The sequence below is a fragment of the Bubalus bubalis genome, chromosome 11 (assembly GCF_019923935.1).
Source record: "Bubalus bubalis isolate 160015118507 breed Murrah chromosome 11, NDDB_SH_1, whole genome shotgun sequence".
Taxonomy (NCBI): domain Eukaryota; kingdom Metazoa; phylum Chordata; class Mammalia; order Artiodactyla; family Bovidae; genus Bubalus; species Bubalus bubalis.
In genome coordinates, this window is record NC_059167.1 from 59,499,466 (window position 1) to 59,521,688 (window position 22,223).

Consider the following 22,223-nt stretch of genomic DNA (forward strand, 5'->3'; position numbering starts at 1 on the left):
TTTCAAAACTGATTTTAAAAACTTATTTTTTTATAATCTAATTTGTCAAGAGATCTGCCTCTTCAGCCTCCCCTCAAACTTTACCACAGAGGCCCGGTTATTTTAAGATCCACTCTTTTTTTTTTTTTGCATTTATTTTATTTATTTTTAAAGTATGATTGACATACAATATTAGTTTCAAGTATACAACATGATTCAATATTTTTGTAGATTATACTCCATTTAAAGTGTCTGAAACTGAAAGCGTTGGTTGCTCAATCGTGTCTGACTCTCTGTCACCCCACCGACTGGAGCCCACCAGGCTCGCCTGTCCATGGGATTTCCCAGGCAAGAATATCAGAGTGAGGAGCCATTCCTTTCTCCAGAGGATCTTCCTGACCCAGGGATTGAACTTGGGTCTTCCACATTGCAGGTAGATTCTTTACCATGTGAGTCACCACGGAAGCCCTATACTCCATTTAAAGTTATTACAAAATAATGGCTATATTCCCTCTGCTTTACAATATATCCTTGTTGCTTATTAATTTTATGCATAGCATTTGTATATCTTAAGCTCTCCCTCCTTCCTTCTCTCCACTTGTAACCACTAGTTTATTCTCTCTGTAAGATCAGCTATTTTTTTTTTTTTAAGATCAGCTATTTTGATGTTGCTCTCACTTTTAATTTAGGGCATTTCTGGCCTCGTCCAGATGGCCAAACCATCATCCTTGTGTATTCTAAAATGCTTTCCTATTCCAGGTCATCAGTATTACAGGTATTGTATATTGTAACTCAGTCTTGGCTCTGCCCCAAAAGGCCTAGCATCTAAAGGCATCCAGGCCTAGGGACCTGGATATTTTGTCAGAGCTGTGAAATCTAAAGTTTTATTTTTATGGTGAGAGCTGCATTTAGCCTCCCACCCCCACCACCACATCAACTCAAAATAATCAGCTCTGGCCTACTATTAACAGTGAAGTCTATTAATAAATTGTACTAAGATTTGTGGGGGGGTGGGGGGCGGGGATAGAACTCAATTCTGGAATGGACTGTCTCTAAAAGAAATTAATACCATATCTTATTGAAAAAGATTCTGACATCCTAAAATATCATTTGTTTGCCTTTGCCAAGGTTTATACACACACACACACACACACACACAAATAAATACCTCCAAAGCTGGAAGGTGAATGGTGCAAAGATCAGGCTGTACTGCCAAATAACACAGACTGCTTTGTTTCATGTACACAAGGCAACCAGCCCAGTGAGTTATCCCTTCCTATTACAGGACACACCTTCTCATTTCCCTCCCTCCACCCTGCCTTCATTTGAAACATAGTTCAAACAAGAGGCCCAAGTAAAAACCCCTGCCACCTAATCAGTCTGAAGGTCCAACTGAGGACTTTCTTTAATTCTCACTAACCTGTCTCTATAGATAAACAGTTGAGTGCTTTGACAAGGCAGTTCAGTTCAGTCGCTTAGTCATGGGGTCTGACTCTTTGAGACCCTGTGGACTGCAGCAAGCCAGGCCTCCCTGTCCATCATCAACTCCCACAGTTCACTCAAACTCATGCCCATTGAGTCAGTGATGCCGTCCAACCATCTCATCCTCTTGACAAGGCAAGCACGAGTCTAAGAGTCAGGAACTCTGAATTCCTGGGTCCTCAAAAACTAAATGACAGCAAAGGGGGTGCCCTAGGATTCTTTTTCTGACCCAAGATGGGAGGGATGCCAAGAACTAACAGGGATGTGTGACAATCAAGGTGAGAGTGCTGACTCTCCGGAAGCTTGTGGTAGAACCCATTCCAGATGAGAAATGATAGCAATAATAGTAACATAACAAATAAACCTCTGTAAACAAAAGCCTGCCAGCAACATGCTGGTACCTGAAAACTGTGTTCTCTTCTTGGTGGGAGTTGGGCCAAAAGACACAACCAAGACAAAAATTGCAGAGAAGGAAGGATTTATTATTTGCAGCAATTAAGGAGAACACAGGATCCTTCCCAAATCAGTGCCTCTCTGAATAGCAAAATTGGGGAAATTTGCAGCTAAAGGCACAGGTATATTCATAAAGGGGCTTGGGCTGAGAAATCAGCAAACGCCTGGCAAAGGTCTAGCTTTAGTTACTTGAAGTCACAAGAGTCCACTCCATCCTTCCATCCTCCACTTGAGTGGGGGCCTTAGCTCCTGCAGAACTCAAAGATGAGCATCAGATTGTTATGTGTGTCGCTTGAGGAGGAACTAGGACTCTTTTTATCACCTATTTTTTTCTTGACTGCTTTCCCTTTGTTCCTGCTTTCCCTTACTTCCTTTAAGATCGTTAACTGCTGTGACCTGTTCAAGGACAAATATTATGGCCAAGCTTAGATCACAAAATGGCTTAGGCCAAAAATACCTTCTCTTAGGTCAAGAAAGCCCCCCCCGCCCCCAACACACAAACCCCTTCTCTATCTCTAGGGACCCACCCACTCCCACTCCATCTGCTTACAACGCTTTCACACCCAGACATTCTTCTTATACCCAACACTCCGGAGCCGGGAAGCAGGTCAGATTCCCTCCTCTCCCCACTCTCCCCCCTCACCCATTTCCACAGACCCTGAAGGGAGCGTCCATGAGTTACCACAGATCCCATTTCAACCGCCAAGAGGATTCACTCGAGGTCCCTCCAGCCGCCAGCGCCCACGGCTCCCAACCATCTCATCCTATCCTATCCAGGCATAGCGGGTGCGCAGACTCTCGCCCGCAGAGGTCCCCCACCGGCCGGCACCGACCGTCGCTCCCGCCCCGCCGGCCCAGAGTCCCGAGGTAGGGAGAGGGGGAGCCGGGCCCTCCCTCCGCTACCCAGGCAGGCGGGCTGGGACCCGGGGCGGCGCCGCCGCGCCCAGGGGCGGACCCCACACTTTCTTCCGACTCAAAAGCCGCGAGCGGCGTAGAGCTGCTCCGCCCCTGTCCCGCCGCCTGTCCGGAGCCGCACGTCCCGCAGCCGCACGTCCCGCTCGCCGCGCTGCCCGCCGCCGCCATGGCCAAGCCCCTGACCGACCAGGAGAAGCGGCGGCAGATCAGCATCCGCGGCATCGTGGGCGTGGAGAACGTGGCCGAGCTGAAGAAGGGCTTCAATCGGCACCTGCACTTCACTCTGGTCAAGGACCGCAACGTGGCCACCCCCCGCGACTACTTCTTCGCGCTGGCGCACACGGTGCGCGACCACCTAGTGGGGCGCTGGATCCGCACGCAGCAGTACTACTACGAGAAGTGCCCCAAGGTACTACCCGCACGCGGCGGGGCCGGCGGGCGCTCCCCGGTGCCCTCCGCGGCGTCCTGCCCTTCTGGGAGGGCGGCAACCGAGCGTCGGGGCGATGGCCCCGGCTGGATGGGTGGAGCCCTGGGGGTGACCTCTTCTAACCCCTATCCTCCCCCTACACACACACACCCGACGAAGTCCGGGGGAGAGTGTGTGGGCGGCGGGTGTGCAGCCGGGGTCAGATCTGGCATTCCGCCAACACCCCAGTTAAGTCTCGGTTATCCGAGCGCCAGCCCCACCCTAACCACTGCGCTTCCCGTCCCCGGGGATCTCCTGGAGCAGAAGCCCAAGCCTCCCTCGCCTGTCCACTGGTTTCACAAACTTTTTGGGGAGCATCTACTCTCAGCATCTAATCTAGAGATAGCTGGCGGCTCCGGTCTGAATGCCAGGCCCCAAACAGTCGATCCAGAACAAAGGGGGATAAAAACCCTGCCTGGGGGGTGCGGGGCGGGGTGGGGAGGGGGGAACTGAAGGTTTAGGGAGCCGAGACCTGCCGAGGTGGCAAATGGTGATAAGATTTAAGGGGGCGGGTGGGGCAGGAGTTGGAGGAAGGCGCATCACAGCCCACAGAACCTTTTTAGAGAAGGAGATGAGATGGGGGTTGCGTGCAAGACCCGGGCTGGTCGAAAGCACAACCCGAGTGTGACGAAGGGATGGGGGGAGTAGGAGGGGGCGGGGGTAGAGGTCCTGACCCACGCTCAGAGCTCTGTATCCGCCACCACCACCCTCCCCCCGCCGCGCCCCAGTACCTGGAGTGGGGTGTGGAGCTCCTGGAATGACTTGGTTCCTGCTGGCTGGGGGCCGAGGGCCAGGCCACCCCCGGACTGCTGAGGAACCGCTGTTCACAAACCACTCCTACCCACCGCACGGGGGCTGGAGGAGGACTTGGCTGCGAGGACCGTGTTGTGTCCAGTAAGGGTGAGGGAGTGTATTGGAAAGGGTGAAAAATGGGTAAATCCTGGAGACAGTGGCCCAAACATTTATTACAAATTGTTTTAGCACAGAAAGCATGAAAAAGAATAGTCCATATTCCAAGTGCTCAAAGAGCCCCTCAGCAAAAAATTCCTGAGTGAGAAATTGCAGCTCTAATGAAACTTTCAAATGGAAAGTAACTTCCTCAGCGCTGACGCCTAGGCCTCTACCGGAAGGTAGCAACTGGTAAAATATTTTCTTGCTGCTGCACTGCGGTCAGTGGTGTCAGACTATTTTAGACCCGGCAGACTGCTGCCTTCCAGGCTCCTCTGTTCATGGGATTCTCCCTGCAAGAATACTGGAGTGGGTTGCCATTTCCTTCCTCACGCGATCTCCCTGATCCGGGGGTTGAACCCCACGACTCCTGCCGTCTGGTGCACTGGCAGGCAGATTCTTTACCATTAGTGCCACCTTGGAAGCCCCAAAATATATCCTTAGAAAACACTTTATGTATGCATATATTTCAATTCAATTCAATTCAGTCGCTCAGTCGTGTCTGACTCTTTGCGAATGCATATATTTAGTGTATTGTCAATTTGCATAGAAAAGACTGCACCTTACATTAGAAATTATTCTTTAAGTTTTTAAGCTGGAGTGTGAGATGATGAGCCGTGTTTTAGACCTCCCGCCTCCCCTGACACACACATACGTTTCCAAAGTATTTAGTGCCATAGAACACATGCTCGCCTTGTATGTTTCTTCTCCAATGACTTAATTGGTACTTCATAGTTCTCTCCTCTTGAAAGTTTCTGCACTGGGCAAGCATTTAAGCCAGGTATTCTGATAGTGATACAAGTGAACAAGATCCGTTGCACACTTGTTAATCAAAGGTCCCATCCCTCAGCACAGAGTGGAGCCAGTAGGTGTGTCCAAGCTTCTCTCCCACCTCCCTTTCTGCCTGGCAACTGCAGATGAATCCCACATCTGGATCACGTCTGGATCTCTAGTCTCAATTCCTTTTCAGACTCCATTCCTACATTTATAAGTGCTTGGTGACCATAACTAGATCTCCCCTTATTCCCTCAAACTCAGCATGTTAAAAACTCAGAATCATCATCCCTCCCAATCCCGCCCGCTCTTGTGTTTCTAATGTTAATGGCATTGTCATCCTGACAGGTCATCCAGACACAAAACTCTACTTTCACCTTTGACTTCCTCGTGTATTCCCCATTCAGCAATTCACCAAATTCTGTTGATTTCTGCAGTTTGCCTTGAAATCATCCACTCTCCTCCATTCTCCCTTCTCTGCCTAATTGAGGCCCTGATCTCTGCTCTCCCAAGAAGTAGATTTCCAAGTGATTGCTTCCCAGAAGTGGTTAAACTTGGCAGCATGCAGCTGAATAAATGGCTAGCAGACTTATTTTGTTTGGTCTGTTAGACATCTTTAAGCAATTTTATTTTCCATGCCTTTGGGCAGGACATGTCCAACCAGCTCTGCCCACTACTCCTCATTGTTTTTCGGGATAGCCTTTATGCATTTATCTTCTCAGCCTGGCTCCTGAAGGCATTTGACTTTGCAATCCCATCTCGTTCTATGCATTATAATCTGATTAACCCTCCTAAAGTGACACAGCTTGCCCTCTGCTCAGCTCTCTAACACTGGCTCTGGTCGCCTGGCACAGTCCTCTTAATCTAGCACTGAAGGCCCATCACAGCCCAGGTGACGTTATTTCCCATAACCCTCCTGGACTTACCATGTTCTCCCACCAACCCGATTTGCCATCCCCATCCATGCCCTGATCTCCCCACTTCCAGGTCTCTGCCAACACTGCACCCCTCCCTCAGAATGGCATTCCCACCAGGTGTCTCTGCCCAGTTGTCACCTGCCCTGCAAGGCTCAGTTGTGTTGTTGTCTTTTCTCTACACCTTCCCAGAACTACCAGGGCTTCTAATTAATGCTAGAAAATTTTTAAATTATTTTTAAAATATTACATACTGTTTTGTCCTCTTATTTTATCTTTATAAGCCTTTTGAAAATTTCTATTTTTTGTAAAATATACATAAGATATTAATAATAGGAGTGCATGTATATAATCTATAGCATATATAGGCAATGCTCAAATATTTTACTACCAGAAGTATGTTTTAAGTGTTTAGAGATCACTAACTAAGAGGATGAGGGAGATCAATTTTTTTAAGGTCTTCTGTATCCCCAAAATAAGGTGCAATCCCGCCCCAAAAAATTTATTTATGGGAAAATAGGAAATCACCTTTAATTCATGTCTTTGGAAAACCTGTCATGCAACAAGTTTCTCCAATTACTTTATTTTATTTTAAAATACTTTATTTTAAGCAGCAACTTTTTTTTTTTTTTTTTAGGAAGAGCTTGAAATATCTGAAAAACTCTTAAATTGATGCTAATTTAGAATTCTTAAGACGGAGAGAAAGAAAATTAACACAGAGGTAGTCATTATTCCTGGGGCTGCTGCTGCTGCTGCTGCTGCTAAGTCGCATCAGTCGAGTCCGACTCTGTGTGACCCCATAGAAGGCAGCCCACCAGGCTTCCCCGTCCCTGGGATTCTCCAGGCAAGAACACTGGAGTGGGTTGCCATTTCCTTCTCCAATGCATGAAAGTGAAAAGTGAAAGTGAAGTCGCTCAGTTGTGCCCGACTCTTAGCGACCCCATGGACTGCAGCCTACCAGGCTACTCTGTCCATGGGATTTTCCAGGCAAGAGTACTGGAGTGGGGTGCCATTGCCTTCTCCGATTCCTGGGGCTATGACCTCACAATTGCAAGTGATTGATATATATATATACTGTGTTTATAAGCAAGCTTTTTCTAGATCACCAAAAAGTAAAAACGCCATACATAGTGGTTTTATTATAGAGATCATGAAAATGCACACAGAGAAGAATGAAAATAATTGCCCTGATTACCTAAATGGGTGTCTGTGGCTTGAGAAACTCTTCCTTTTTTAAGTGGTACCAGGGCACCAGTCATGGGGGTGAGTGGCAACTGGCACCTCTTTGGCCTGCATCTGCCCCCTTTTCCTAACTCAGAAAGGTATCTAATAAACTAGTGAGAGCCCTAACGATAGCATTATAGATATTCAAGCAACTTGGATAAAAGTAATAATGATGTGCTCTGGAAAATAGTATTAAATGACATATTGACTCTCCATGGGCAACTTCGAATTCAATTGTTTCATAAAATGAAAACAGGAAAACTGAGATTTCTAAATTGACATTTTCTTATAACATTTTAAGTATATATGTGCAACTAATGAGTTTAATATTATAATAAGCATTCCTTATATTGAAATGTATTCATATTTTTTTAGTATTTTCTGCTTGACCAAATCCTTTTTAAGAGGGTGATAAAGTTAATGATCCTTTTTTAAATTAGTAAACTGTACTTATATTTTGGAGAAGGCAATGGCACCCGACTCCAGTACTCTTGCCTGGAAAATCCCATGGATGGAGGAGCCTGGTAGGCTGCAGTCCATGGGGTCAGTAAGAGTCGGACACGACTGAGTGACTTCACTTTCACTTTTCACTTTCATGCACTGGAGAAGGAAATGGCAACCCACTCCAGTGTTCTTGCCTGGAGAATCCCTTGGACGGTGAAGCCTGGTAGGCTGCAGTCCATAGGGTCGCACAGAGTTGGACACGACTGAAGCGACTTAGCAGCAGCAGCAGCACTTATATTTTAAAGGGTTTTAGTAATGTCTGAGCTTTGCACCTTTCACTTTCAACTCCGATCGTATTTACCTGGCTTTTACCATGTCAAAGGCAAATAGTTTCTAAGCTGATAGAGAAGTGTCCCATTTCACCAAGAATAAACACCAATAAACTTGTTATTCAGAAGAAACTATTGTCAATTCATAGACTTTCTAGAGTAATTTTAATCCTAAAATATTTAATTATAATATTACTTGCACTAACAGTTAAGGACTACTTTGCAGCCAGTGGGTGTGTCTGAAAGGAGTTAATCTTCGTGTTTCTTGGATGACTTGAGGTACTCATAGCCAAACCCACCTGACCATCATCCTAGAAACATTTTACAGATGAATGATGAGCTATGTCATTCTGACCGCTGTTTACCCAAAACATACACTTTTTCATGAGGCTTGTGAATCGGAAGAAAAAACCCAAAAAACATTGACTCTGCTTAGTTGGATGAGTTTGCTTTTTTTTTCCACCCTCCTCCCTGGGAGTAAAAGATATTTCAGTTCAGTTCAGTCACTCAGTTGTGTCTGACTCTTTGCGACCCCATGAATCGCAGCACGCCAGGCCTCCCTGTCTATCACCAATTTGAGTGAGTTCACTCAGACTCACGTCCATCAAGTCCGTGATGCCATCCAGCCATCTCATCCTCTGTCGTCCCCTTCTCCTCCTGTCCCCAACCCCTCCCAGCATCAGAGTCTTTTCCAATGAGTCAACTCTTTGCATGAGGTGGCCAAAGTACTGCAGTTTCAGTTTTAGCATCATTCCTTCCAAAGAAATCCCAGGGCTGATCTCCTTCAGAATGGACTGGTTGGATCTCCTTGCAGTCCAAGGGACTTTCAAGAGTCTTCTCCAACACCACAGTTCAAAAGCATCGATTCTTCGGCGCTCAGCTTAGGTGTTACCAAAACCAGGATATGAGATGGTTTTCTATTTTGTCAGCTTTTCTTTAGCCCTTCATGCATCTATAGGCGTCTCGTTTGAACCTGAGTTAAAGTAGTCCTGCCTATTTGTTTTTCATTGCTTACCTTGTGTTTTTATGTTGACAAGTAAGATTGGCCTCGTAGCTGTTCACATAACATCATTTTTCTTTGTTTCAGAGGGTTTATTACCTCTCTTTGGAATTTTACATGGGCCGAACATTACAGAACACCATGATCAACCTTGGCCTGCAGAATGCCTGTGATGAAGCCATCTACCAGGTATGTTATCTCTGTATTTCTCTCATTCTCTCCCTTTAAATTTCAAGTTCAACTCAGGAACCTTGGGGAGAGAGCATCCCCCCTAAAAAAAAAGAAAGAAAAAAGATGAAAAATTGTTTCTGTAGACATGGCTGTTTCAAACTGTTAGAAATGTACACTATAGTACTCCTGATCTATGGTTTAAGAGGAACACAGTTAGGGAACACAGTTAAAGAACTTGTTTTGCCCCATGAGAATTTTGTTCTGCAATCAGTTTTTGACAGCATTCCACAACAAATTGCATTTTAGAAATTTGCATCTGAACAGCCTTTAAAAACTACTTGAGTCCCTGTTGTCAGAATCACAAGCTTTTCTTTGGACTCCTATCTACTTTTTAAAAATGATCAAAATTTGACTGTTACTTGTATATCAAGACATTATCTGAAATTAATAAGCTTTTAAAATTCTGTTGTCATACTTTCTCCATTGCTTCATGAGATGTAAAAATACACTTCCTCTTTAAACAAGAAGCTTGAGGTCTTGAACCTGATGTGCTAATTTGTTTGCATGAACATATTTAACTGGTCCTCTCCTGACCTTCAAGTATATTCATACCAAAAATAGTCATTAACCTTTCTGATGTGGTTGATGGGAGGAATGTGTATTTGCAAAGATGCACTCTAGATGAGAGACTGTTTAAATTGCTTTTGTCCTGGCATGGGGTTGTTGTCCCCTCATGTGGACAGCTGCTTGTCACTAGGGCTGGTTTCCTTCATGTGGGTTTAGCAGAGCATTCTGTGTCAAAGAACAATTGCAGCTCCTCTCTGCTTCCCTTTTCTTTGCTTCCCTTGGTATCAGCTGAAAAAATATGCTTCCTTTGGACCAGAATTGAACCAGGTGGGATGAAGTGACTCCTTGCTCAAGGAGTATAGCCTACTCTAGACTCAAATGTTTAAGAGTGTTACAAATCCTAAGCGCTAGTATTAGCAGTTGGCATCACAGGGACCCTAGTACTCTAGTGAACCGGGAGCAAATTTGAAAGCCCTTTTAACAATGAACAGAGGCAGATCCATTTTTGAACTCTTTAGAAGATGCAGTTATCAAGACTTGTACCAGAAAGCAACTTTTGACATAAAGATAGGAATTCAAATTGGTAACCAGCCCCATGGCAACTGGGGCATCCACTTTAAGCATGCATTTTTAAATGAGTATGTTTCCATGTAAAACAATATCTAATTTCATGGATTGCATCACTTTCAGATAAGAATGCAATCATTTCACAAAGGACCATCATTAGCCAGGCATGGGCTAAATTATTATCTAGTCAGCAGAGGACAAGTATTTTAATTTATCTGACCATCAGTTTCCTCATGGTAAGATGAGCAGTCCAAAATGATCTCTAGGACTACACAATTTTGATATGAGTCCATATTGCTGCTAGTGGCCTCTGGCTGTGTTGGTTCTAACACTTGAGGACAGAGAGCTGACTGTCAACCAGTTCCATCCAATCCCAAGTTTATAGATGCTCCTCTGCCTCTCACAGTCTCTCTCGTTCTTTCTTTTTTTAATTGCATATAGTTAATTTACAATATTGTGTTAGTTTCAAGTGTACAGCATAGTGACATATTCAGTTCAGTTGCTCAGTCATGTCCAACTCTTTGCGACCCCATGGACTGCAGCACACCTGGCTTACCTGGCCATCACCAACACCCAGAGCTTGCTCAAACTCATGTCCATTGAGTCAATGATGCCATCTAATCATCTCATCCTCTGTCTCCCCCTTTTTATGTTATTTTCCATTATAGGCTATTACAAGATATTGAGTAGAGTTCCCTGTGCTATACAGCAGGTCCTTATTGTTTACCTATTTGATATATAGTAGAGTGTGCATATGTTAATACCAAACTCCTAATTTATCTCCCCTGTGACTCTTCCCTTATAGCCTGTTATCTACCCCCAGAGAGAAGTAGAGGATTTTAGGCCCATCCCAGCTGGACCACAGGACTGAGGTTTCCCTGACTACTGTCTGGCCCCAGATCTTACAGGCAGTGACTCACTAACTGGTTTTGGGTTAACAACCTTTGACCTCAGTGAGTAAATACATTGTGGTCATGAAAAGATGAACTTTAGTCCATCCCAGAGAATCTGACCTCATATCTTTCCCTAATTTTCAAATTTAGTCCAGTTAGTGTGGACTTGGTACTAGACTATCTCTGAGGTTTTACCCTGACAACAAAAAAATAACTTTAAGAAATAGTAATAGCCAATATTTATTGAGGAGTATCTACCCAGGAATCATTCTGAGTGCTTTGTTTGTATAATCTCATTTAATTCACAGTCCTAAATGAAATAGAGACTATTGTCATTGTTTTATTTTAGTCGCTAAGTCGTGTCCAACTCTTCGAGACCCTGTGGACTGCAGCCCGCCAGGCTCTGTCCATGGAATTTCCCAGGCATAAATACTAGAGTAGGTTGCTATTTCCTTCTCCAATAGATACTATTATCCTCATTTTAACTTTTTTTTAGTTTTATTATTTTTCTTTTGGTTGTATGGAACGGTTTGTAGGATCTTGGTTCCCCCACCAGAGATTGAACCGGGGCCCCCGGCAATAGAAGCATGGAGTCTTAACCACTGGACTGCTCCCATGTCCTCATTTTTAAGCAGGAGATAAAAGTCATAGTGAGATTTAGTACCTTGCCCATGGTCATGTAACTAATAAATAACAGAGTCGTAATGGATATTTAGAGCCCATACTCTTCTCCAGCCTGCTGCTGTGCCCTCATAGACAGTCTGCATCTTCAGTCACCAGCATCTGCAGGGGTTATCTGATGTCAGTTCTAGCATTGAGGGACCTGGAAGGATTGAGTTCACAGATGAACCTGGATGCCCAACCCAGAGCTTTAGGACATGACTGCTCTCTCTGAAGTGGCTTGTTTGTATCCACGTTCAATGTTGTTTTCCTTTCATCCCCAGCTTGGATTGGATATGGAGGAGTTAGAAGAAATTGAAGAAGATGCTGGGCTTGGCAATGGTGGTCTTGGGAGGCTTGCTGGTAAGCGACATCGTGAATGTGCTGTGTTGTCTGGCTATTGACACCTTCTCAGATGCCAAGCACGACTATTCCTATAGAACCAGCAGACTGTATAGGAGAAGTGCAAGGTGTGACCTAGTAATAGATGTATTTGCTTTTGGCTCTGCACTGTGGTTCGACCAGTTCTAGACAGACAGTCAGAGAAGGCGATGGCACCCCACTCCAGTACTCTTGCCTGGAAAATCCCATGGACGGAGGAGCCTGGTGGGCTGCAACCCATGAGGTCGCTAAGAGTCGGACACGACTGAGCAACTTCACTTTCACTTTTCACTTTCATGCATTGGAGAAGGAAATGGCAACCCACTCCAGTGTTCTTGCCTGGAGAATCCCAGGGACGTGGGAGCCTGGTGGGCTGCCGTCTATGGGGTCGCACAGAATCGGACATGACTGAAGCGACTTAGCAAGCAAGCAAGCAAGATAGACAGACAGTCGAGAAAGGAACTTGAACAAAAGAGACATTGCTTAAAAAGTTTGGAGACATTGCTTCAAACCCCAAAGCTAACCAGATGCTTCCTGTGCCCTGAAGGGTTTCCACACTGGCCCCTTCACTTCACTGTCCCCAACTGCTCAATTCACATACTTGTGTGGTAGAACCGAAGTTGTTTAGCCATTGTGTTATCCTCTTGTGCATTGGACAGTTTGCTTTTTGATTGACTAGTAGGCAGTGATACACTTGTTATAGTATTGGTTCAATTTAATTAATGAATATCCTTTTTTGTATGGATTCAGTTTATCCAGAAATTATTTTTCAACAAATATAGAGGAAAATATTAAAAATATAATACCAATACCATTAAATTTAAAATATGCATCCTGGACTTCCCTAGTGGTCCAGTGGTTAGGAATTTGCCTGCCAATGCAAGGGACACAGGTTTGATTCCTGGTCCGGGAAGATCCTATGCAGCATGAGGCAACCAAGCCTGTGCACAACTACTGAGCCTGCACTCTAGGACCCTTGTGCCACAAGAGAAGCCACTGCAACGAGAAGGCTTGTGCACTACAGCTAGAGAGCAGCCCCTGCTTGCCACAGCGAGAGAAAGCCTGAGTGCAGCAACACAGAACCAAAACTAAAATAAAGTTTTAAAAAATTCAGCCAACAAGGCCGTGTATTATCACAGAACAACTCTAGAGTTTGGCCATTCCAAGGTTTATTTATTCAGCAGCACAGTTCAGTCAGGACTCTGCATCTCTGTGGTTCTTTTGACTTTTTATGGAAAAAAGACAGCAGCAGTAAGGAGAATCTTTAACTGTACCCAGCAGACGTCCTAGGAGTTGTCATTGGATAGAATGATGCATCGTATGCTCAGGCCAAAACCAAAACTGGTGAAGGACATAGAATTACCATGATTAGCCTAGAAGTTTAGTCAAGCAATATTCACTTCCAGGTCCAGCCTCCCTTAAGCATAACCTGGTATGTGAACAACACTGGAATTCCATCAGCCAGAAAGAGAGTCTGCCACAGATGTCCCAGTCGGTCAGACAGGTCACATGTAAATTATACATGTCTTTTCAAGCAAGGGGGCATGGAGACAGGTTTCCCTAGAAAGGGCAGTGCGAGGGACAGGCACAATGAAAGACATGGCTAACACAGACCAGTTTCCTTCAGTTCAGGTCAGTTCAGTCGCTCAGTCGTGTCCGACTCTTTGCTTAGCTTAGCTTTCCTTAGCTATTCTCAAATGGAATGCCAACATGAACGTAGTTGTAGTTTCTAGATAGTGAGATAATAAATGATGTTTGTTTTCTTCTTTATGAATTTTTGTATTTTCTAACTTTTCTATGATATTTATTTTATTATAATTGGGGAAAATGTGACTTTAAAAATTAATACTCACTGTGCAGCAGTCTCTGTGCTTTAAAATATAAATACGGTTTCTCATAGAAAAATGTTTTGTGGCTGCCTTGTTTTTTAGAGAAAGACAAATTTTTACTTACCTTGATAACTCTGTCTTTTGCTTGTGCTCGGTTTAATTTAGCCTGCTTCCTGGATTCCATGGCAACTCTGGGGCTTGCAGCCTATGGCTATGGCATCCGATATGAATATGGAATCTTCAATCAGAAGATTCGAGATGGATGGCAGGTATGTGACTCATATTTTTAATTTTGTCAGTAAAATTTTGCCTTGATGTTCTGGATGATTTATAATTTACAGAATTTAACAGAGGGCGTTACTAATGTCTGTAGCATTTGACTGACATCTGTGAATTCTGTCCGTCTTCCCACTTTGCGATATAAGCTCCCTAAGAGCCGAGAGCCCGCCAGTGTCACCAGTAATTCACCACCAGATCCATAGCATCTTTTACAGTGCCAGACTCATAAGGATGCTAGAGAGTCATGAAGATACTTGTCACTGAGTACCTGAATGCAGACCACCTGTAATGGGCAGTGTCCTATCTCTGCAGCATGCAAAATGGAGGAGCATGTCTTTTGACTCATGATCTTTGCCAGTAGCCCTTGCAGGTAGGAAGCATGTCACCATTTTTGTAGGTGAGAAAACTGAGGCTCTTAAGAGGTGAAGTCACCTCAGATCACACTTTTGGTAAATCTACATCCCCAGATTTCCCAGTCACAATCAGTATTCTTTTCTACATTCAGAGTCTTGCCCTCCTTAGTATGCCTTTGTTGTTCAGTTGCTCAGTTGTGTCCAACTCTTTGTGACACCATGGACTGCAGCATGCCAGGCTTTCCTGTCTTTCACTATCTCCCAGAGGTTGCTCAAACTCACATTTTAATATGCCTATCTTATAAGATATATAAACTCAGTTTTCTGCTTTTTTTTAATATAACAGTAGGCAGCCTTGTTAACTATTATATCAAATAAATCTGGCACATATTTAATATGTGTAATTATAGTGCCCCATAGAAAATTGCACAAATAGTAATTAATCCATATAAATGACTCTCATTTTATTTTCATATAACCAAACCAGATTCTTAAGTATTCGTTTCTGTTTATCTTTAGTAATCCTTTGAGCTACAGTCATATAGCTGTCCGTGCACGGACAGTTTTCCTTATCTTAAATGTGATTTAGGCTTTCTCTTTCTCCCTATCCTTGTCTCATACCCAGACCCCAAAGATACTGGATTTTCAAAAAAGCCTGACCTCTCTAAGCCCTTGTCAGAGTTCTAAGAGTCAGTCCAAAGGCAGCACACTCAGGCATTGGGTTGGGGGACCTCGGCTGCAGCTAATCCCCAGAGAGGGGAAGGATGAGAAGCTGAGTGTCATCACCATCTGCTTTCTCCTCCCTCAGTATTTGGACACTTTCTGGGCCAAGGAAAGTAGGTACTAAAAGATTTGATTTGATGAGAGGTTGCATCGAGGAAAGTCCCAGAAGGAGAATATAGGGAACCTATTGAAAGACAAACTTCCAAATTTTGTTAAGGACCAGTGTATCTTCAGGGGCTTCCCTAGTGGCTCAGTTGGTAAAGGATCTGCTTGCAATGCAAGAGACTGCCTGCAATGCAGAAGACCTGAGTTCGATCCCTGGAGAAGGAAATGGCAAACCACTCCAATATTCCTGCCTTGGAAAATCCCATGGACAGAGGAGCCTGGTGGGTTACAGTCCGTGGGGTTGCAAGAGTCTGACACAACTTAGCGACCAAACCACCACCACCAATGCATCTTCAATTCAGTTCAGTTCAGTCGCTTAGTCGTGTTGCGACCCCATGAACCGCAGCATGCCAGGCCTCCCTATCCATCACCAACTGCCAGAGTCTACCCAAACCCATGTCCATTGAGTCAGTGATGCCATCCAACCATCTTATCCTCTGTTGTCCCCTTCTCCTCCTGCCCTCAATCTTTCCCAGCATCAGGGTCTTTTCAAATGAGTCAGCTCTTCACATCAGGTGGCCACAGTATTGGAGTTTCAGCTTCAGTATCAGTCCTTCCAATGAACACGCAGGGGTGATCTCCTTTAGGATGGACTGGGTGGATCTCCTTGCAGTCCAAGGGACTCTCAAGAGTCTTCTCCAACACCACAGTTCAAAAGCATCAATTCTTTGACACTCAGCTTTCTTTATGGTCCAACTCTCACATCCATACATGACTACTGGAAAAACCATAGCCTTGACTAAACAGACCTTTGTTGACAAAGTAATGTCTTTGTTTTTTAATATGCTGTCTAGGTTGGTCATAACTTTCTTTCCAAGGAGTAAGTATCTTTTAATTTCATGGCTGCAATCACCATCTGCAGTGATTTTGGAGCCCCCAAAAATAAAGTCAGCCACTGTTTCCACTGTTTCCCCATCTATTTGCCATGAAGTGATGGGACCGGTATCTTCAGCTACTCCTAAACCAATTAGGAGGCAGTATTGGGTAGGAAAAAACATTTGGGCTCTAACTTGAGATCTCATTTCTAATTTGAGGCCTAATTGCAACTCATTACCCTTATGAGTTATGTTGCCTTGATTAGGTTACTTAACTTCTCTGAACCTGGGTTTTCTTGTCTGCAAAATGGAGATGCCAGCTTTCCAAAATTATGATAAAAATGTGTAAAATGTCTGGCACACAAGTAGGTACTCAAGAATGTTAATTTTCCCTAATAAAAGGAGGATACTTTCACAAATTGTGGCATTGTATAATATATTAATATAGCCACTGGTATTATGTTTTTGATTAATTATAGTAAAATGGGAAATTGTTTATGTTAGTTGAAAAAAAAGGGATATAGGATCATGTGAATAGTATGACCTATCCAAAGGAAGCAAAAAAGATAAAATACTAGGGAAAAAAAGTATATATGTATGTGTGTGTGTATATATATATATATATATATACACACATATCTCAAAGGTTCAATAGTAATTAATTATCTCTGGGAGATAGGATTATGGGTGACTTTGACTATCCTTTTATTCTTCTACATGAGTCAGAGTCTATAAGAAATGTGTATTTTATAATCATAAAAAGTTATAAAAAATAATTGGCTGCCTTCTACAATGAAGAAATCTAGGGTTACATGGTAAGAAGCCTAGCTTGGCAGGGATTTCCAGCAGGACCAAGATTTTAACACACCGTAACCAAGCAATACATGGTATTCATTCTCAGTCTTTGTATCCTATGTGATACTCATTATACCCCACAATGTTTAAGGATTTTATTTTTTACTTTTCTGTGAAAGATTTCTTTTTAAATTCAGCTGCTCAATCTCAAGAAAATTCTTTCAAGTGCATTTTCCCCAAAGTCTTATGAAAGACCACTCTGTTATTCACACCTTTGACCTTTGCTACCTTAAATGGCCTTATTCCAGGAAGCCTTCCCTTCTCTCCTTTGAGACCCAAGAAGTATACATCCCCAGCGTTTTAAGGGAAAAAGAGAGACCAAATGGCTTTGGCTAGTCTTCAAAGCTAGCTTCACTATCCTTCATCACTTCTTTTGTTACAACTTGAAATTGAGTCAGAAAGACACCTAATTTTATCTACCATAGCCATTGCTCACTGGGATGGGATTTTAAAGAGCAAAGATAAAATACATCATACCATAAAAAAGAAACTGTTTCCATTTATATATATATATATATCTATCTTTCAGGAAAGCAACCTGCTTTTTCAGCCCATGATCACTCCCCGACTCATATCAGCTACAGGGTTGCTCTTACCATAGAAGAGGCTGATGAAAATTGCACAGGCTAGGAAGATTTTTAAAGGGTGGTAGACTTTCAGTTTTTGAAGGCTCTCTTCAAAGAAGATTTGGAGTAACAAAGTGTTCTTTGTGAACTCCACCCTGCCCTCAAAGAAAATAATTTTATTGCTAAAATGCTTGACCTACCTTGAACTCTACTGGGGATCATAGAAACCTTATCAGGAATAGTTCTCTGAAAATGACTGGACACTGGGAGGGAAAGGGGGAAGGCAATTGCGACAGCCTCACTTTAAAGTTTAACAGTCACGTGCTAAAGTTCTGGGTGGAAAAATATGCTGGCAGTAGAAATCTCAGGGTTGAATCGAACCGTCTGCTGGAAACTTCTGTCTCTTAGAGCCCGTGCCCAGCCTGCTCTGACTAGCCATGCACAGTTCACATTACCCAGCAAGCTTCCTGTGACCGTTGTTGGGTTCTCAGTGTTCCCCAGAAACATTTATCAATGATTGATACCATCAGACAGCAAAGTTTGTTGACACCACCTGATTTTTACTCACTGATTCTTCATGTCCTGTGTAGCCCACAACTGAGAGGAAAAGCATTTCTTAGTATTCAATCACTGACTGAGACCCTGAGCTGACCTCTGCTTCCATGCTGGCAGGAACAGATTCCATTGAGTAATTTCTCTAGGAAGATGCCAGATCCAGCTGCCACACACTCCTCACCCCTACCCAGAGGGGCACTTTGCTCCTCACTCCAAGTCTTCTGCTTGCTTTATCTCAGCTCCTTTTCATCTGGGATGTTCAGATCCAAACAGCCCACTTGGATATAAATGAAAGCTCTCCTCCCATCTGGCCCCTGCTCTTCATATGGCTCCGCAAGCTGGGGCATTCAGGGATCACTGGCTACATGGAAATCTAAATTTACAGACTAATTTGCTGGAAGGAAGCAGGATAGAGAAGAGGTTTATCACCACCCCACAGCCTTGGTGGATTGGGTGGCGGGGGGCAGTTCTCTCTTTTTCTTCTGATCTGCTCAGATCAGCTTGTGTTTATGAAACATTTATGCTTCAACTTACCTTAAAAACAAGCTTTGTATAATTGAGGAAATTATTGACAGATTCCTTGCCAAAATCAAGAAGAGACTCAATAAAGAATAGCAAGCTAGGAGTTCTGTTCTCCTACAGAATGTGTTAAGTAACCCAGTGGAATTAAAAGCAGCCATTATTTGGTGGGGAAAATCAGACCAACACTGGATTGCTTTGAGAGTGACTGGCTGACTAGTCAGTCCCTTATCACTTGACAGTGTCCTCAAAAGAGCAAATACGACCTCGGACTTGCACGGGAGGCTGGGAGGGGCCGGTGGTGGGAAGCCCGGAGTTCAGTTTCTCTTCCACGGGCATTTCATTCTGCTTGAGGGGAGAGCAGTCTGATTCTGCTGCATTTATCAGCAGAAAACATGTTGTCCCCTTAACCTGTGCACATTTTTTGAGAGGAAAGCTGCTTCTGCCTCCCTGTCCTCCTGGTTCACATACAACCTGAAGGTGTATATTAACAACAGTCCTGGGTGCTGAAATGAGGCATTCAGGCCCTAAGGTTCATTCCTGTTACAGAAAGCAGTGTTCACATTGATCAGTATTTGAAACCCAGAACCTGCCCCCTTGCCTAAGTGCAGCATGAAGTGTTTTGTAATTAAGGATGTTTGATGCTTTGTGGACATTCTCATTTATTTTTCATCAAATTTCTAGTTATTAATATAAGCTAGTGGGCTCTAACTTTACCAATCTCTTATCAACTGATAAAAATTCAGTCCTTTCCTTGTTAAATTTTCATTGTCTTTTTTTGTTCTCTTTATGACGATAGCGGAAGTCTCAGATCTGAATTATAGTTCCTGACTTTGTATCACATGTAGCTCCAGGCTGCACCATGTACCCAGTGTCTTCATGTTAAAATGCAGACTTTTAAATGCAAATTTTGAGACCCGCCACCCCATACTACCTGAGACTCTGCATTTGAACAGGATGCATTTTACTGATTAGCTCACATCTAGGTCCAGTCTTCCCTTCCTGCATCTGCTACATTCTCCTGTCTCCAGCAGCTCTCTAACTCCAGACCTTCTATCTAAAGATGTTGTTTCTGTGAGTCCCCTCTTCATTCATCATGTTGCTGGTAGTTCCTGTTAATGGGCAGCTTACTGGCATTCCCAATATAAAGTCATGATCAGTGTTTGAATAAATGGATATGTGTTAGCTTGTCTGGCTATTGACATTAATGTTTTATCTAATATCTCAAAAGTTAGCTGTGTTTGTTCACCTCTCTCCACACTGCCTGGGGCAGACACTGAACTCATATATAGGTTATCATGAAGCATCCAGCACTGTGTGATAATTCATAATTAATATCTCTTTAAACTAAAGCTGAGTTTTCTATGAGGGAAGGGTGAGGCAGCAAATAGGTAAAATAACCATATTTGGGGTAATTTCATTGACAAGAGAACTTTGTATTAAAAAACCTTAACCCTCCCTCCTTTCCAGAACACAATTCCATCTTTTAATATATATACAGTATTTTAAAGTTTTCACTAATAATATCTTTAAAAATGTAACCCCCTCCCACCGTATGTTTTGTCATTGTTTTGGTATTTTTATGTTTTTTTTTATGGAAAACAAAATTTTTTTGATGTCCAGGATGCCCTAAATACAAATTCTGATTTTAAAAATTGTATAAGAAATATTTTGTTATAAACTGACATAACTGCATGGGGATACATTGAAGTTATCAATAAAATAAATTCCTTACCTTGTTAGTATGTGTTATTTTCAAAATGGACTGTAAGTATTAGTTCATTATCAGATCAAAATTACATGAGGATTAAATTAAACAAAGACTACAAAATGTAATGGTGTTCTGTTGGTGGGAATATAAATTGGTGCAGCCACTGTGGGACTCAATGGACAATCCTTAAAAAACTAAAAACAGAACTACCATATCTTCTAGCAATTCCATTCATGGGCATATATCTGAAAAAAATGAAAACACGAATTCAAAAACATACATGCACCCCAATGTTCACAGCAGCACTATTTACAATTGTCAAGATATGGAAGTAACCCAAGTGCCCATCAACAGATGAACGGATAAAGGTATGATATATATATATATATGCCATGAAATATTACTCAGCCATAAAAAAGAAATGCTGCCACTTGCAGCATCATGGATGGATGTGGAGAATATTATGCTTATTATGCCTAATGAAATAGGTCACACAGAGAAAGACAAATACAATATGTTATCACTTATATGTGGAATCTAAAAAATAATACAAAAATGCATATGCAGAATAGATTCACAGATATAGAAAACAAACTTGTGGTTACCAAATGGGAGAAGGAAGAGGAGAGGGACAAATTAGGGGTATGGGATTAGCAAACTATGTGTGAAACAGATAAGCAACAAGGATACACTGTATAGCACAGGAAATTCTACCTATTATCTTATAATAACCTGTAATGGAATATAATCTGCAAAAGCGCCGTCACTATAAACACCTGGAACTAACACAATATTGTAAATCAACTATACTTCAATTTTTTTTTAATGGAAAGAAAAAGTTATAGTGTTCTGTACCTATGCTGAAATAAGGGAGCTTTCTATGAGTAGCTTTTCTCCACTGATTCTGTGCTTTCTAGGCACAAAGCTCTTGACAGAAAATCATGATGTAGGACCCATGAGGTCCAGGTATCCAACAGTAGACACCACTGGGAGGCCTCTCTTTCCCTCAGGCTAGACAGTTGGCTTCCCAGATGTTAAGGCACAGGCTTTAGAACCCACAGTTCAGTTCAGTTCTGTCACTCAGTTGGGTCCGACTCTTTGTGACCCCATGGACTGCAGCACAACAGGCTTCCCTGTCCATCACCAACTCCTGGAGCTTGTTCAGGCTCGTGTCCATCGAGTCGGTGATGTCATCCAACCATCTCACCTTCTGTCGTCCCCTTCTCCTCCTGCCTTCAATCTCTCCCAGCATCAGGGTCTTTTCCAATGATTCAGGCCAGCATCAGATGGCCAAAGTATTGGAGCTTCAGCTTCAGCATCAGTCCTTCCAATGAATATTCAGGACTGATTTTCTTTAGGACTGACTGGTTTGATCTCCTTGAATTCCAAGAGACTCCCAAGAGTCTTCTACAACACCACAGTTCAAAAGCATCAATTCTTCAATTGATGAACCCACAGACCTACCATCAAATCTTATCTGCATCATTCACTGTCCATGCAACTTTGAGCAATTATAGTTCCCTTTAAAAAGGGAGAAGCTGTAAGTTCCCTCCTACAGGATTGCTATGAGGATTAAACACAATAATATATATATATAATATTTAGAGCAATATTACCAAGTATTGATGATTTAGGCTGTATGATAATAACAAAGATGAATTGAGGTTAACAGAACCAACATCTTTC

The 22,223-nt window shown here is 43.0% G+C and overlaps 1 protein-coding gene across 6 annotated transcripts in view; it reads left to right on the forward strand.

Annotated features, from left to right (window-relative positions):
- The first annotated feature begins 2,808 nt into the window (after window positions 1–2,808).
- PYGL (glycogen phosphorylase L) overlaps window positions 2,809–22,223 on the forward strand; it is a 50,687-nt gene continuing 31,272 nt past the window's right edge. For 3 of the 6 annotated variants that reach the window (XM_025295784.2, XR_003112355.2, XR_003112356.2), the window contains exons 1-4: window positions 2,809–3,238; window positions 9,016–9,117; window positions 12,071–12,149; window positions 14,162–14,265. In XM_025295784.2, coding sequence (XP_025151569.1) covers window positions 2,996–3,238; window positions 9,016–9,117; window positions 12,071–12,149; window positions 14,162–14,265 — 528 coding nt within the window. In that variant the 5' untranslated portion in view covers window positions 2,809–2,995. The remainder of the gene's footprint in view (window positions 3,239–9,015; window positions 9,118–12,070; window positions 12,150–14,161; window positions 14,266–22,223) is intronic. The other 3 variants (XM_025295785.2, XM_006067091.3, XM_006067092.3) reach the window with 3 other exon arrangements.